This window comes from Excalfactoria chinensis, chromosome 1 (genome assembly GCF_039878825.1).
Source record: "Excalfactoria chinensis isolate bCotChi1 chromosome 1, bCotChi1.hap2, whole genome shotgun sequence".
Lineage (NCBI taxonomy): Eukaryota > Metazoa > Chordata > Aves > Galliformes > Phasianidae > Excalfactoria > Excalfactoria chinensis.
In genome coordinates, this window is record NC_092825.1 from 67,715,889 (window position 1) to 67,730,385 (window position 14,497).

The window sequence follows — 14,497 nt, forward strand, 5'->3', positions numbered from 1 at the left end:
CTTACCTACTCGAAGCTCTTGTCCAAAAACTGTTTTCTCTCCCAGCGCAGAGCAGTTCCACCTCCCATACCGAAACTGGTACTGGCACTCATTGATTCCCATTTGTGCCCCTTCTCCGATCACAATGATGGCATCAGGGCGACTCTGGCAGATTGCTCGCTGCCGAGGGGCCAAGCCTGGGATTTTGTTGCAGATGATATTAGCTCCTAAAGCCACCACAGATGACAAAGCTCTAAAGAAAAGCAGAAAGACACATTAGAATCAGGTTGAGGCCATTAATTGCTTTTGCTGAGTGCTGCAATGTGGCAGGCAAGGCGCTAAGTAAATGAGGAAAGGTTGGAGTTTGGGTCCCTATAATTACACAGACTTATCCCAACCTCTCTGGTCTGGCACACAGATTTGGAAATACTGCAGTAATTCCTAATCTGATTTGTGCCAGAAGCACCACACAAGTGGAATTTTGGCACTTTTACTTTCAGTCCTGTGCAGTGCCACCAGCTGCTGCTAACTGGAAACTAAGTCATACTGAAAAGCAGAAAATAGTGCTAATTGATTGTGAACCTTTGAAGCTCATGTCTGCTTTGAATGGCCTACACAGATTCAGGTTCAGCAGTTTAATTGCTGCAGCCAGTTCAACCATTCCTCATGCAAAACTATTAACACAATTAAAAGGATGAATTGACACAGCCAACCCTCCTGCTCATTATTACACTCAAGTTTCTGATTGATTAATGAAAGTTCACCAACATAACTAAACTTTTAGACCTGGCAAATATCATGGAGCACTACAAGTGATCCTTAGTGTGTGCCATCCAGACCAGAAACATTTGCAGTTCTCATTCTTCAAGTATATTTTCAGAATTTGTTTTAAAGTATGCATATAACTTGCACCTACCATATGTTTTCACTTTAGTACATATATTTTTCATTTTTCAGCTTATTTTTCAGCATGTTTGCAGGCTCATTTCTCAACATCTTTATAGGATGCATTTTAAGCAGTAATATTTTGGAAAAATGAGATGAGTACGTATTCAGGGATGCCTCAGGATCTCAGGACACATCTATCCTGAGTACTAGTTATTCTCAAGTGGCACTGGACAAGCCAGCAGGAGCAAAAAGACTGTTAGCAAAACAGTCCTTTTTCAACACATTGTACTGGACCTTGTGACAGCTGCACAGTCTAAAAGGCTTCAGTCCGTTTTCAGAAAACACTCTTCAACATCCAAGTCAATGAAGCACTTTTGAAAATGCCTTCTTAAAAATGCACACCACCAAAAGGGAAGACCTTGAGCCATCCTGCCTCAAAAATGATGCCTGTGGGCATTATTATTATCCACATTATATAGACCTCATAGAGTCTAAAACAGCCTCTGCTGCACAAACCAACTAGCTGTTCTGCATCACAGAGAGCATCCTGCGTCTTGATAGCTGCAGAGAAGTAGCCCAATGAATCCTCTCCTCTTTTTAGGTTGTCCCTGCCTAAAACTGGACCATACAGACAGTTTCATTTTCCCATCCTGTTAGTAATAGGACACAGAGTAATTTCCTCATTCCTTTGCTCTCCATCTTGAACACTCACTTATGCCTTTGTTCTCAGTGTTAAAAATTTCCCACTGGATATGTTCTTTTTGGAAAATGCTGACTAAACGAAAGTAAAGCATTTTGTAGGAATTCATACACTTCATCTCAAAAGTAACCAAGAAATTACATAAATGCTGCATTTAAACAAAATCAGAGTGTTTCATTTTGCTATTTCAATAAACTACAGTGAAGCCAGAGCAAAAAGGTTGAAATGGAGAATTCTTCCCTAGTCAAAATGAAATACCAGTTTTACTGTGAGATGGAAATTCCATGATGACTCATTCTGCCTTTAATAGGTATTGGAGCATCTTTTGTGAAGTTAAAAATCTCTAAGAAGCTTGGCAGTTGTATATTTTTATTTATGGCTTGGGGCTTTATAGATATGGAGACAAGGTATTGCTAACATAGAGCATGCATGCCATGTGGTACTACCTATTAAACAAAAATAAAAACAAAATGTAGTTGCAAATCAGACAACTCACAGTGTCTGGGACATGAACACTCAGACTTGTAGCTTTCGTTCATGGTCCTCTGAGTACTGAGCAACAAAGCATCAGCTGGACTTGGTGACTCCCCAGGATTCATGCAGATTTAGAACTGAGATTTTGTTTCTCACCCACCTCTACCAAACAACAGAATAAAATAAACTGACAATGCCTTTAAATCAAGACTGTCCAAGATAAATAATAATGTACAAAAAAACATTATGAACTTAATGTAGTAATGTTTTCTGACCTCTGCAGTGGCACGTTAGATAGTTATATAAGGAGATATTGAAAACCACAAGGGTAAGTATCATTCTAATCACTTATAATAGAATCATAGCATCACCAAAGTTGGAAAAGACCTCCAAAGTCTTCTAGTACAAACATCCACCCAACACCAACATTTCCCCACTAAACCATGTCCCTTTGTACATCTAAATGTTTCCTGAATACCTCCAGGAATGGAAACTCCTCCACATCCCTGAGCAACCCATTCCAGCACCTGGCCACTCTTTCAGAGAAATTTTTCCTAATGTCCAATTTGAATCTCCCCTGCTGCAACTTGAGGCTATTCCCTCTAGTTCTATCACTGCTTATGAGAGAGAAGAAGCTGATTCACACCTTGTCACAACCTCTCTTTGGGAAGTTGTAGAGAGCAGTAAGGTCTCCCCTGAGCCCCCTCTTTGCCAATAAAAAATCCCAGTTTCATCAGCTGCTTATGCTCCAGAACCCTCACCAGCTTTGTTGTCCTTCTCTGGAATACTCCAGAGTTTTGATGTCTATCTTGTAGAGAGTGGCTCAAAACTGAACACAGTACTCAAGTTGCAGCCACAGAAGGGAGTGACTTTTTTTACTACCTATTTCTGCAAATTTATCCCTGGGCTACAATATCGAGCTGTGGTTTTGAAAAGTGCTGAGCCCCCACAGCTTCCACTAACAATTATCTCAAGTTGAGCAGCAATAATGTATTGCTTCAAAAGAAAAGAAAGCAAAAAAAGGTTTGTCTACACTATCTACCCCATTTTTACATTTTATTTTCTTTCTCCATGCTACTGTCTCATAATTAGGTTTACTCTTTAGTGTATTCTTTGGTCTGTCAATGGTTTTGGTGCAGGTTATGATCAGAGAGGGATACCTTATTCATCCATAAAATAAGCATGATCACATCTTGCCTCAGAAGGTATTGTGAGGATATCAATAATTACAGCATGCTTGAAGATAGCTATAGGACAATCCTGATTATAAGGATCAAACTGCAATTATTGGGGAGCAGAGAGTTGGGATGGGGGAGGTCAAGAAGGCCCTCATTTTTCATTACTTCCAGGGACTTCCTTCTTTTGGGTCTGAACTTGCCAGAACATTCCCTCTTACTGCTTTAGCCTAGTTTTAAATTGCTACTATAATTTCAGTGCCAAAAGAAATGCTGAATCATGAATCTGAGGTTTTGGAAAACTTTATTTATATTAAAGAAATGCACCAAGCAGCATTTCAAGCTTCCTCTCTGCTATTTCTTGTGGCATCCCTCAGTTTGTGCATCTGTCACACATTTGGGAGAATTGTGCCATGGTCCTTCCCCTTGGCAGGTTGAAGACCATTTGTTTCGCTCAAAGGAGAATGTTTTGCTTTATAACTGTCAAAAGACTGATCCACACACCACATTTTGGCATCTTTTCCCATCTAATTTTTCTCTGTAGTGCAGACTCCCTTGATTCTTATCACAAGGAAATCCTGAGTGCAGTGTTTTGTGAAGATTTCTGGTGCAATTGTAACCATACCACACTGAGATAGCCCATGCATGTTTTAGAGCTTGATGTTGCACCCTCCACATAGGTTATACAGTTGAACAATGCTAGCAGAGTAATGTTGCACACCTGAGCAGTTAATGGTAGTGGCTGGCATATGAAGAGTCTTCACTGTCCTTCGTCATTAATCATCAATGCAAGGGAAACATCAGCACAGAAACAGAGGTGTAAACCATAGTCACATCCAAATTAAAAATCCCTACTAAAAATCTGGGCTTGGATAGGACACTGCAGTTCAAAGTTAGCAACAAACTAAACCTGAGGAGCGTGGTCTTGGAAGGTTTGCTTTTTGCATGACAGTCTGGAAATAACAGATTTGTCATCTTAGAATCATAGAATCATGGAATGGCCTGGGTTAGAAGGGACCTCAAGGATAATCAAGCTCAAACCCCCTGCCACAGGCAGGGCCACCAAATTCATGGAAAGAAGTCTACAGCAGCTCTCATAATCTGGATATAAGCAAAAATTCATGACAGTGGGAGGAAAATTTCAATGTATTTGCTGAAATTTTTCAAAGACAGATGACAATGGATATTATCCCTCAAAATCTGTTCCTTGTTATGACTGTGTTTTCTCTTGGGAACCTATACAGCTACAGTCTTTTCACATCATTAGAAGGGAAAAAGTAAAGATCAAAACCATAAAAATTATTATGGCTAGCAGGGAGATGGAGGTGATTGTCCCCCTCTACTCAGCTCTTGTGAGGCCCCATCTGGAGTACTGCGCCCAGGCCTGGGGCCCCGCAGTAAAAGACACGGAACTCTTGGAGAAGGTTCAGAGAAGGGCCACTAAGATGATCAGAGGGGCTGGAGCACCTCTCCTACAAAGAAAGGTTGAGGGAAATGGGCTTCTTTAGTTTGGAGAAGAGAAGGCTCTGGGGAGATCTCATTGTGGCCTTCCAATATTTGAAGGGAGCATATAAACAGGAGGGGGAATGTCTGTTTACAAGAGTGGATAGTGATAGGACAAGGGGGAATGGTTTAAAACTGAAACGGGGAGAGTTAGGTTAGATATTAGGAGGAAGTTTTTCACACAGAGGGTGGTGACGCACTGGAACAGGTTGCCCAAGGATGTTGTGGATGCCCCACCCCTGGAGGCATTCAAGGCCAGGCTGGATGTGGCTCTGGGCAGCCTGGTCTTGTGGTTGGTGATCCTGCACATAGCAGAGAAGTTGAAGCTTGAAGATTTTTGTGGTCCTTTTCAACCCAGGCCATTCTGTGATTCTATGATATGATTCTATTATACACTCCAAGTAATTCCGTAAAGATCTTTGAAAATACTTCAAAAATTCAGCATTAAGGCCTAGAATCATGTCAGTAATAAAAACATATGAGTTAATGTAATCTTGCTTGTCAGAATAGAAATGTATTTCTCATTTATATTTTTTCTTTAGTTTCTATTTTAAATTTTGAAATGCGGGCATTTATTAAACTTCAGCATATTTGTCATGTCATTAATTTAAAATATTACTATATTTTACTATACTTAAAATATTACTATATTCTTGCAACTTCAGACAAAAGTCCTATATAGAAATGTCATCACCTGACCTATATTTTAAAGACGGGCTTAGAATCTTTGCACAAGTGGAAAGTATATCAATATGAAAATAAATACTGATAATGGACAGTTGTACATCTATATCAGGAAAATTCTAACTTTTACTGCTGTTAGAAGAATTTTACAAAGTTTTACAAGGGGATGAAGAAGACCTAGCTGCTTCTAGATAATTTATCAGAGTAATCAGCAAGGTCCAGTACGTGCACAAATGTGCACCAAGATTTCTCCAAAGAGCTTAGAATTTGATTCCAACAAATACATAATAAAAGGCAACATAGGAAAAAAATATTAAACTACCAGCAGGTTTCATATAGACAAAACACTTAACCAAGTTGATTTTAACCTCTTTTTTTTAATTTAATTTAATTTTAATTAAAAAACAAACAAACAAACAAAACAACAACAACAACAACAACAACAAAAACTACACTGAAAATTTTCTCTGTTAATCCTTGCTCCCTGTACAAATAACACCTTGCTACAGGCCCTGGCTGACTTCAAGAGCCATACCTTCCCCCCTGACATTTCTACTTGCTCGTATTCCTGGCCACACAGCAGAGCAGCACACATTTCCCCACAAGCCCCATGACAGCCCCGCTGCATGTGTAGGGTTACCCTGATGTCAGCCCTGGCCACGCTACCTGATATTCACCTTAGCTTGCAGGAGCTCTTTTTCAGTGAGGAATGCAAGGATTTATCCACACAAATCCCACTGACAGAAGAGGAGCTGCACAGCTTAGACCTAGGTGCACTGTACTGAAAACTTACCCCACCGAGCCTGATAACAAGTTCTATAATGGGATCTTTGTTAGAGGAGGAACCACTGGCATATTTTGCAGCGACATTGTGACATATCTGAAACAGTACACCACTACTGAATGGTTTACTTAATTAAGAATTCCTAAGTAAATATTTTGAGCATGCATAAGTTGTAAGAATTGGCAGAAGTGTTCCGGGCTCTGAATTCCATCTGCATATGTTTATGCTTTCAATTTTGTTTTCCACAGCAGGCCTTAGGAAATCATTCTTCAGTGCTGTGTTATTGAAATGGAAATCAAACAGGCCTACTTGGTACTGTCCCATGGTGCACTCATTCCCACTGAATCTCCAAGCCTTTAGACATGTAGGATGTTGACAGCAAGGAGATAATTCAAATTAAATGAAAAGGGGTAATATCTCTGGTACTACACCAGGATGGGATGGCTGAGAGTGGCTAGAGATCTCATCATCAACCAGTACCAGATTTTGGTTAATTAAATCAAGCCAGAGCAAGAGAAAGCCCGAGCATCTATTTCTGACAAGTATATCAGGAGTGTTATCTCCTGATAATTATATCTGTGATGACATCCTGATCTGATAGTTTATTTGGCATGTGGATTGCTCACTGTAGTAATCTTTTACTCAGCAGTCAATGAGGCAACTCTTGATGTATAACAGGTAATTTTAAAGATCTTTTACAATTCTAGTTTGCTTGTATTTGATTTCTTTAAGACCATTATTCCATCATACATGAGGCCAACATTTTCAGGGTGCATTAGCCACAAATTTCAATTTCAAGAGAAAGCAGGCCTTATATACAAGTTCAAATATCTTCTCCAAAAGGCCTTAAAATTCTTAAAAATAAAAATTTATTAGTTTATTTCCTTTTTTTTTTTCAGTTATGTTTAAAACAGAGCAACGTGAATATTTGATCCAAAGCAGGGCTTTCTGATAGGAAGTCCTGGTGATCTCTAGGATGTGGTACTCTTCAGTTGCCATATACTAATCTAGGAGCCATTCCTCTACATGGACTTCTGTGAGATAATGTTTACACCAAGATAAATCACCTAGCAGATAAATCATGCTGACAAATGGGACATTTCCACACTCTTGCAGTAGCTGCATAGCAAACTACTACATTACATGCATGTTTGGTTTTTGTTCTACATTTTCTTTATTCTAGGGGCATCTCATTAGATGGAGGAAAATATTCACATCTTGCATGTATAAAAATCAATATTAAAATAGAATGTGAAAGTATCTGAAGTACAGGAAACACTGATTTCAAAGCAATTTGGGTTTGGAAAAGTATTTGATTTGCTAAGCCAGAGTAAGCTGATAGGTCTGAGCAAGATGCAGGAAGGCAGCAGCTCTCCTGGCACATGTGGATCCATTCGAGAGATATAGGATATCCCTGCTTTGGTCTTCACAGTGGTGAAGGTGGTGACGCATGCGGTGTAACTGAACTTATCTGAGTAAGTTTAATGAAAAAATGGTGTTGATATAAAGCGATTTGACTTCTTTGAAAATCCAAGACCTTGTCAGATGTAAAAATCACACTGAAACACTTCTGGTTTCATCTTTTGGCTGTATAAGAACATAGTTAACAGGTCCTACTCTTTCATTATCAGTATCCACCCATGCATTATGCCCAGCAAAGTACCAAGCAACTTCTCCCATCAATAACAAAAATGTACATTTCTGAATGCCAGGCTGCCTGCTGAGCATTTGCTGTTGGTACGGATGTCAAGTGCTATTATTTGCCTTCCACCCCATTTCTGTTTTCCTTTAGAACTAGAAAGAATCATGCTGATATCTAACAAAGTTACAGAGTTGTTTGCTGAATAGTGATTCACCACAGAGGAAAAAAATTACCTTGCAGCGTAACTGTGGTGGGATATTGCAGTCCCACTCTGGGGGAATACAACTTCGAAATACCAAAACGGCTGGAAGAGATAAGCCACACATTTCATGTGTCTACACAGAAATGATTTGGTGTTATAGGAAAATAAAAAAAATCATATTTCAAGATGTAAAATTCCATGCTTTTGTTGTATTCTTTGTATAGAAAATAAGGAAAAATACATTGTCTACACTGCATATGACATACACATAGATGTGAACATTTGCCAAACTGTCAACTCCAAGCCTAAATTAAGTCCAACTGAATGCATATTTTGGCCTTGTCCAAAGTTCAGCAGACTGCTCTTCCCTATGAAGCAGTTATAAGAGGGAGAGAAAAATGAAATCATTCAGGAGAAGTCCAATACTTGGAAAGGCCATACCCTACTTAATATGTGATCTGGTGGATGTATGTCAGACATGGTGTGGCTTAGAAACCCTTGTAGAATATTTCCAGTGAACAGAAACATACATTCCACCTGTCTATTTCTCTCTAAATTGTCATTTATTTAATAGCAGATATGCATACGTGCTTTTAAATATCAATGATGGAGCATTGGTGAAATTTTCTAAAAATTGAGTTTTGTTATATTTATAATTTATAGTTGTATATAATTTTTATATATATATATAATTATTATTATTATTATTTGTCTTCATATGCACAGGGCTTCCATGGACATGACAGACAAATTGAAAGAGGAAAGCAAGTAATAATGGATCTACAGGAACAGAAAATGTCTGCTTCCCAGATGGATATAATCTGGCTCTACTGTTCTGACAGTGCAAGTGGGAATTCATTTCTGCTGGCCAAGATACGGGCAGTCAAGGAGAATTAATTCTGAATATTTACTAATGAGTAATTCCATCAGAAAATTAAGTCTTCTATGTTAATTTTAAGACAGTGTCTATTAAACATAGAAATGAAAACATGCATGTGGCTTTAAACTCCAGCCAAAAAAAGCCATGTAAAGTAGACTCAGAGGTCTTTTCAAGTCAGGAAAGGGAAGAAGTCATATTGACCCCATGCACAATGTGTAATTTGGACCAAGTGACCACTGGAGGTTGCTATTTCTGCACTGACAAATCAAGCAGTCTGTTTGCTCTTGAATTAGCAGCCAAAGAGAAAAATATTACATTCACTTTGTCAATGATGTTACATGTAATACATGAATACAACAAATAATTTAAGTCATTATTCATCTGTTCATTTCCTTTCCTCAGCATCATTTTCATGGTGGTGACTATTTACTAGAGCCATGAGATACTGGAATATCAAATTGAGTGACATCTGCAGAGAAAATTAAATCCAAAACCTCAAATGCTTGGTGCTGTTTGGGTTACCTACTGACACATTTCTATGGCTGCAGTGCATTGCTCACAACAGTGGCAGCTTCTGCTGTCTTTATGTCGCTTAATTTAAGACAACTACTACTTAAAGCAATGTCTACTAATACAGAGATGAGGAGCATGAGGTCTTTTTTCAGTGTTTCTGTTAGATCAATTAATCTTTGAGGTGACAGCATGGTCAGGAAAAAGCAGCCTCTCCTGTGGAAGTGTGCAGGACATAGGAAGCAGGTGAGATGACTGGGCCCTTTGACATGAGCCCAGATGTGTCAGGAAGATCACTGGCCCTTTGACACATTCCCAGTCTGGTTGCAAAGCTTTCATCCTTATTCTTTTTCTTCATCACTGGTCCACTTTCACCACTTCCCTCAAATTACACTAGTTGGTATATACTCATGTATTATAAACTTGTGTAGTTTCCAGGATGTAGAAAATAAATGGGAAATAAGTATGGCATCCCAGAAACATAAATCATCTTCTTGCCAAGTCTGACATGAAGGGAGGTATGGTTTGCCTTTTTCAGACCAACAAACCACAACAGTTAATTTCCAGAACTCTGCATTTGGAATAAAGATATTTTGTTACCTTCTGGTATTTTTCTATCAATTTAAAGACCCCCATGAACATTCTGGTTGGTACTGTCATGGTGCAACCAGCAATCAAAATCCCATGTCATCTTACTCAGTGAGAGGTTGGGACAACCTGAAAAGAGAGCCCACAGAATATTACGTAGGCACAAACTAATGGAAACAGTAGTTTGCTCAGTTATAAATGAAATTTGTTATAGGGATGCAGTTACACAGCTAACCCTCCTCTCAGACCAGGCTACACCTGCACCATCACCAGGAGCACGCAGACATATTCAGTCAGCAATTAGATGACCTTACAAAAGTTGCAACATAACCACAGTACTGCAGAGATAGGCATGAGCTGATTGCCCAGGTGTTTGTCCTTCTCCCTGAACAGGTTTGGCAACCAGCAGGTTTTGCTGTAGCCATATAGGCGGCTCTAAACCTTGCTAGGCTGCCTGCAACATAAGCACACTCTTGAGACAGAGGTGCTATGGAAGTCCCTTTCAGACTGCGCAACCCAGACAAGATCTTGAAGAGCTTAGACTTAAAAAAGGAGGGTCTGTTAGAAGTACTCTATTTGTCACCCTTCATGCTTTCCTTGTCATTTCATCCCATAACTGGAAATTTGCTATTAAACTGCAAGTTGGGCGAAGTAAATCCATCACTAAATGTCCATGAATAAACACTTGAGTAAGCACCAAATTTTCCAAAATGAATCTAAGCAGCGGAAGCTTTGTATTAGGAAGTGCAGGGTGCGGAAACACTGCATTAGGTAGGTTTTGTATACTTTTAATAAATATTTGTGTGTTCAAAGAGAGAGAGGGGGATTACAACATGTTTTCAAGCAAATATCAAACAAAATTGCTCCTGTAAAAATATTAAGAGCCCATTAGTACATTAATCTTGCTTTTTCTCTTCCAAGTCTACCTGTTGGCCTTTATTTCCCAATGACAGTTATTTGCAGCCTTCTTCACCATCACAATTGCAAGCAAAAACACTGTTATGAAGCAGGTCTGCATTCTCTGCATCTCGCACCCACCGGTGATGATGAAGAGAAATTGTGATCCACCAGACAGATAACCTATGCTTCACATCCTAGCATGAAGTGGTGAAGGAGTTTGTGGATGTGAGTTTGCTCATACTTGTTAAAGAAGGAAGCAGGGCTGAGGTGCTAGCAAACTGTAAGGCTCATCAGACTATCAGATCTGCTCCCAGAAGTTGTTCATCTCTGTGAAATGGCCACAAACTGAGAAAGTGATGGTAAAAAGCCGGGGCAACCCCCTCAGAAACTGTAGAATATGGAATTTAGAGAGAAATGCTATGCCCATTTTGTACTGCTCAAAAAGTTGTATTCAGCATGTGGGCTTTCTATGACCAGAAATGCTGTGCTTTAAAATCTGAACTGTCAAGTCTGTCACAAAGCAATACAACACCCAACAAGCTGCCTGCACATTGCCAAAGTTCCTTCCAGCTGCTTGCATCAAAACGTTCCTTTTAACTAATGTAGGAGTCATGGGAAACTGCACAGTATCTTTTCTAGTTCCCCAAGTTGCTGCACTTACTCCAGGTGTTCAGTAGGATTAGCAAAAGCCATTCTGAGTTCTTTTTCCAGGAGGAGTTTCTGATTTTTATAGGCAGCTGTAAAAATTGAGCATTTATGTTATTATCCTAGGGGCTCTTGGTCATGGTGTCTCTGGGGACCAAGCTCTCACAAATCATGATGAGTTTGTGAAAGTAGACTGAATACTTATAAGATCTTCTCTCAAAAGATTGTGCATATGCCAGCATTCACACCTGAATGTTTGTTGCGGCATGTACTGACTGGTTCAGCATCTTCAGGCCTTCAAACTGAAAATAATCTTTGAATCTGTCTCTTTCTACTATATTTTGCATGCTTTTTTTTTTTTTTTTTTTTTTTTCTTTTTCCTAGTTCTCTTCTAAATCTAATGTTTTGAAACAGTTCTTTTACAACCATGAATCACTGAGTGAACTTCTTTAAGCGGAAAAATGAAAATCAGATTGTTTGGGATTCACAGCTGAGCCAGCAGAGGCTGTACTACAAGAGCTACACAAAAATACAGCATGTGCAATCTGCAGAACATTTAGGCAGACAGCTTAGCAAATGCAACCAGTCATTCAGCACCCAGGGCAGGGTGAGCAATGCCAAAAACTCCCAGCAAGGCCCCAGCATGGTATAAGAGCAATCTCTGCATCTCACCCTGGTCTTCAACTTCCTCCAGCCTTTCACTCCTGGAAACACCTTCCCTGATAACAAATATTTACTCTGTTAGTTTTTTTTCCCCAATGTTGTCATTCTTTTGCCACTGTTTTTTGTGATTTTTTTAAGCACTTTTACCTTGAATTGTAACAGAAATTGATGGATAAATCTAAGTTTTCTGTCTATATTACATTTAACCTTTCTAGAGCAAAAAAATTTCAACTGGTAATAACATCATACAACATATTAAACTCTGTGAAATTATTACATTTCCCTGAAGTCACACAAGTTAAATAACATTAAGACTTATGGATTTAACCATTACACAGAGGGGAAGGTTAGTTAAAAACAATTACGATTATAGCTAAGGAAAGTCATGGGCATGCTCTAAGATGTGAAATCTGCAACCTGCATGCACAGTTTCTCTCAGTGGGCATTCAGATTACATGACATGCCTTTGCCTGAGGCATTAGGCCAGTTCTTGCCAAAGAAGCATATACTTGCCTTTGAGTATATCAAAATAACCCATGCATCAAAAGATCTCTAAGTACACGTGCCAGAACACTCCCCTATACTGGGATGCTTTTGTACAGCAGAGTGCAAAGCTGTCCACTGTAAGTGTACACTGAAAGGTTCCCGTGATGCTCCAAGACCACAAAAGCTGGAGACAGATTAATTTGCATTCCCCAAAGACGTTGCATAGTTGCATAGTACATTATCTTTCTTTCTTTTTGTTTTTCTTTTTCTTTTTTTTTTTTTTCCTTTTTTCTTTTTTTAAGGAAGGACATACACTGGAGAAAAAATGTATTTCAATTTCAGGTTGGAAAGTAGTCTCTGTTTTTAGGCCAGCCCGTCTGCCCAAATAATAGTCCAAATAATCAGATGCTTCTGAATTTACTATAATTTATGGAATTCTATATGATATGGGATAAAACTTTCTATCCAATACCACATTAAATATGCAGCTCTAGATTTAAACCGGTGTTTACATTTTTAAATTCATATTCTGGGCATTTCATTCCTAGTAAATTTCAAACTGCCTGATTTTGCTAGATTACTGTTACGTTATTGCATCGAAGTGAATCCTTAAACACCAGTTTATCTGGCTCACATATAAAAGAATTGTACCATATGCTCAAAATTTCCAAGATTATCCTCTTGAATCCAGGATGAAAATTTACCGTCATGGCCAAACAAACATGTAGCAAAGGCAATATATCAGTGAAATACAGAATTACATGGAAGATGATAGCCAAAATTTTGAGAGCTGAGCTTTGGTTTCTTTAGATTTTTAATTCCCAGAATGGCTCAGTTTTTTGTCCAAACTGTTCACCCAGGTCTAATGACCATTGAACAGTCTAGCAGGCACTACATATAAGATTGGATTAGGAGGTCATGGGTTCAGTCCGTAAGTAGGACCACTCACCCCTGTCACAAATCTACTCAGTTGACAGACAATTCTTTCTGATGAGTTGGCCACCCATTTGGAGGGTCAACAGAAATCTCACTTATTTTGAAAATTTGACCATGAGACACAAACTGCCCTTCTGTGTGGGGAAGCCCACCCCACAGACACCCAGAAAAGGTCTTGCTATTCAAAAGCCATAAAATTCATCCTCCCAAGCCTCCTCCTGGGGGTGGTTAGTGTTTTCCAGGTTCTTTGCTTTTGTTCTGGCCTCTGATGTGTTCTAAAAAATACAGAACGCTGTATTAATTTTCATTTTAAAAGCAAAACTAGTTGCAGTGTGGAAATGTCATATATATTTGTTCAGCAATTAACTTTAACAAACAAAAGAGAAGGTTGTGAATGCTTTCACAAAAAAGGTATTATAAAATAATACCTTAATGCCATGTCTTAAAGCATACTTCAGACCTCCCTTGCTTGTTATGCTTCAAAACTTCCTGTCAACCAAGAAGAAAAAAGAAAAATTCACAGCATTCTTTCTGCCTTACATAACCACAAGAGTAAGAAAATCATTCCCCACCCCACCCCCCACTTTTTTTTTTGATGTTTTGTTTAGTGTTGGGAAAACTATAGCTTCACGAAGGATCTGATAACAAACCCATATGGTGACTTATCTGATAATACAATCCAAACATCACAAACCAACTCCCAAAAGCTAACAAAAATCAACGTCTTTGTTGTAGAACAAAACAATGCAATCTTATGCAAACCCCAAATCCAGTTTCTCTGGAGATACCAAATGTCTCATTCACAGTGGAAATAGATGGTGATAGACGATGACGCATGTACTACATTTTGATGTTTCC

At 38.9% G+C, this 14,497-nt stretch overlaps 1 protein-coding gene across 6 annotated transcripts in view; it reads right to left on the reverse strand.

The window, feature by feature from the left end:
• Positions 1 to 14,497, reverse strand: part of WNT7B (Wnt family member 7B) — an 85,776-nt gene that overhangs the window by 40,471 nt on the left and 30,808 nt on the right. For 5 of the 6 annotated variants that reach the window (XM_072335525.1, XM_072335569.1, XM_072335561.1 and 2 more), the window contains exon 2: positions 6 to 232. In XM_072335525.1, coding sequence (XP_072191626.1) covers positions 6 to 232 — 227 coding nt within the window. Of the gene's footprint in view, positions 1 to 5; positions 233 to 14,067; positions 14,129 to 14,497 lie in introns of all 6 variants that reach the window. The other variant, XM_072335534.1, reaches the window with a different exon arrangement.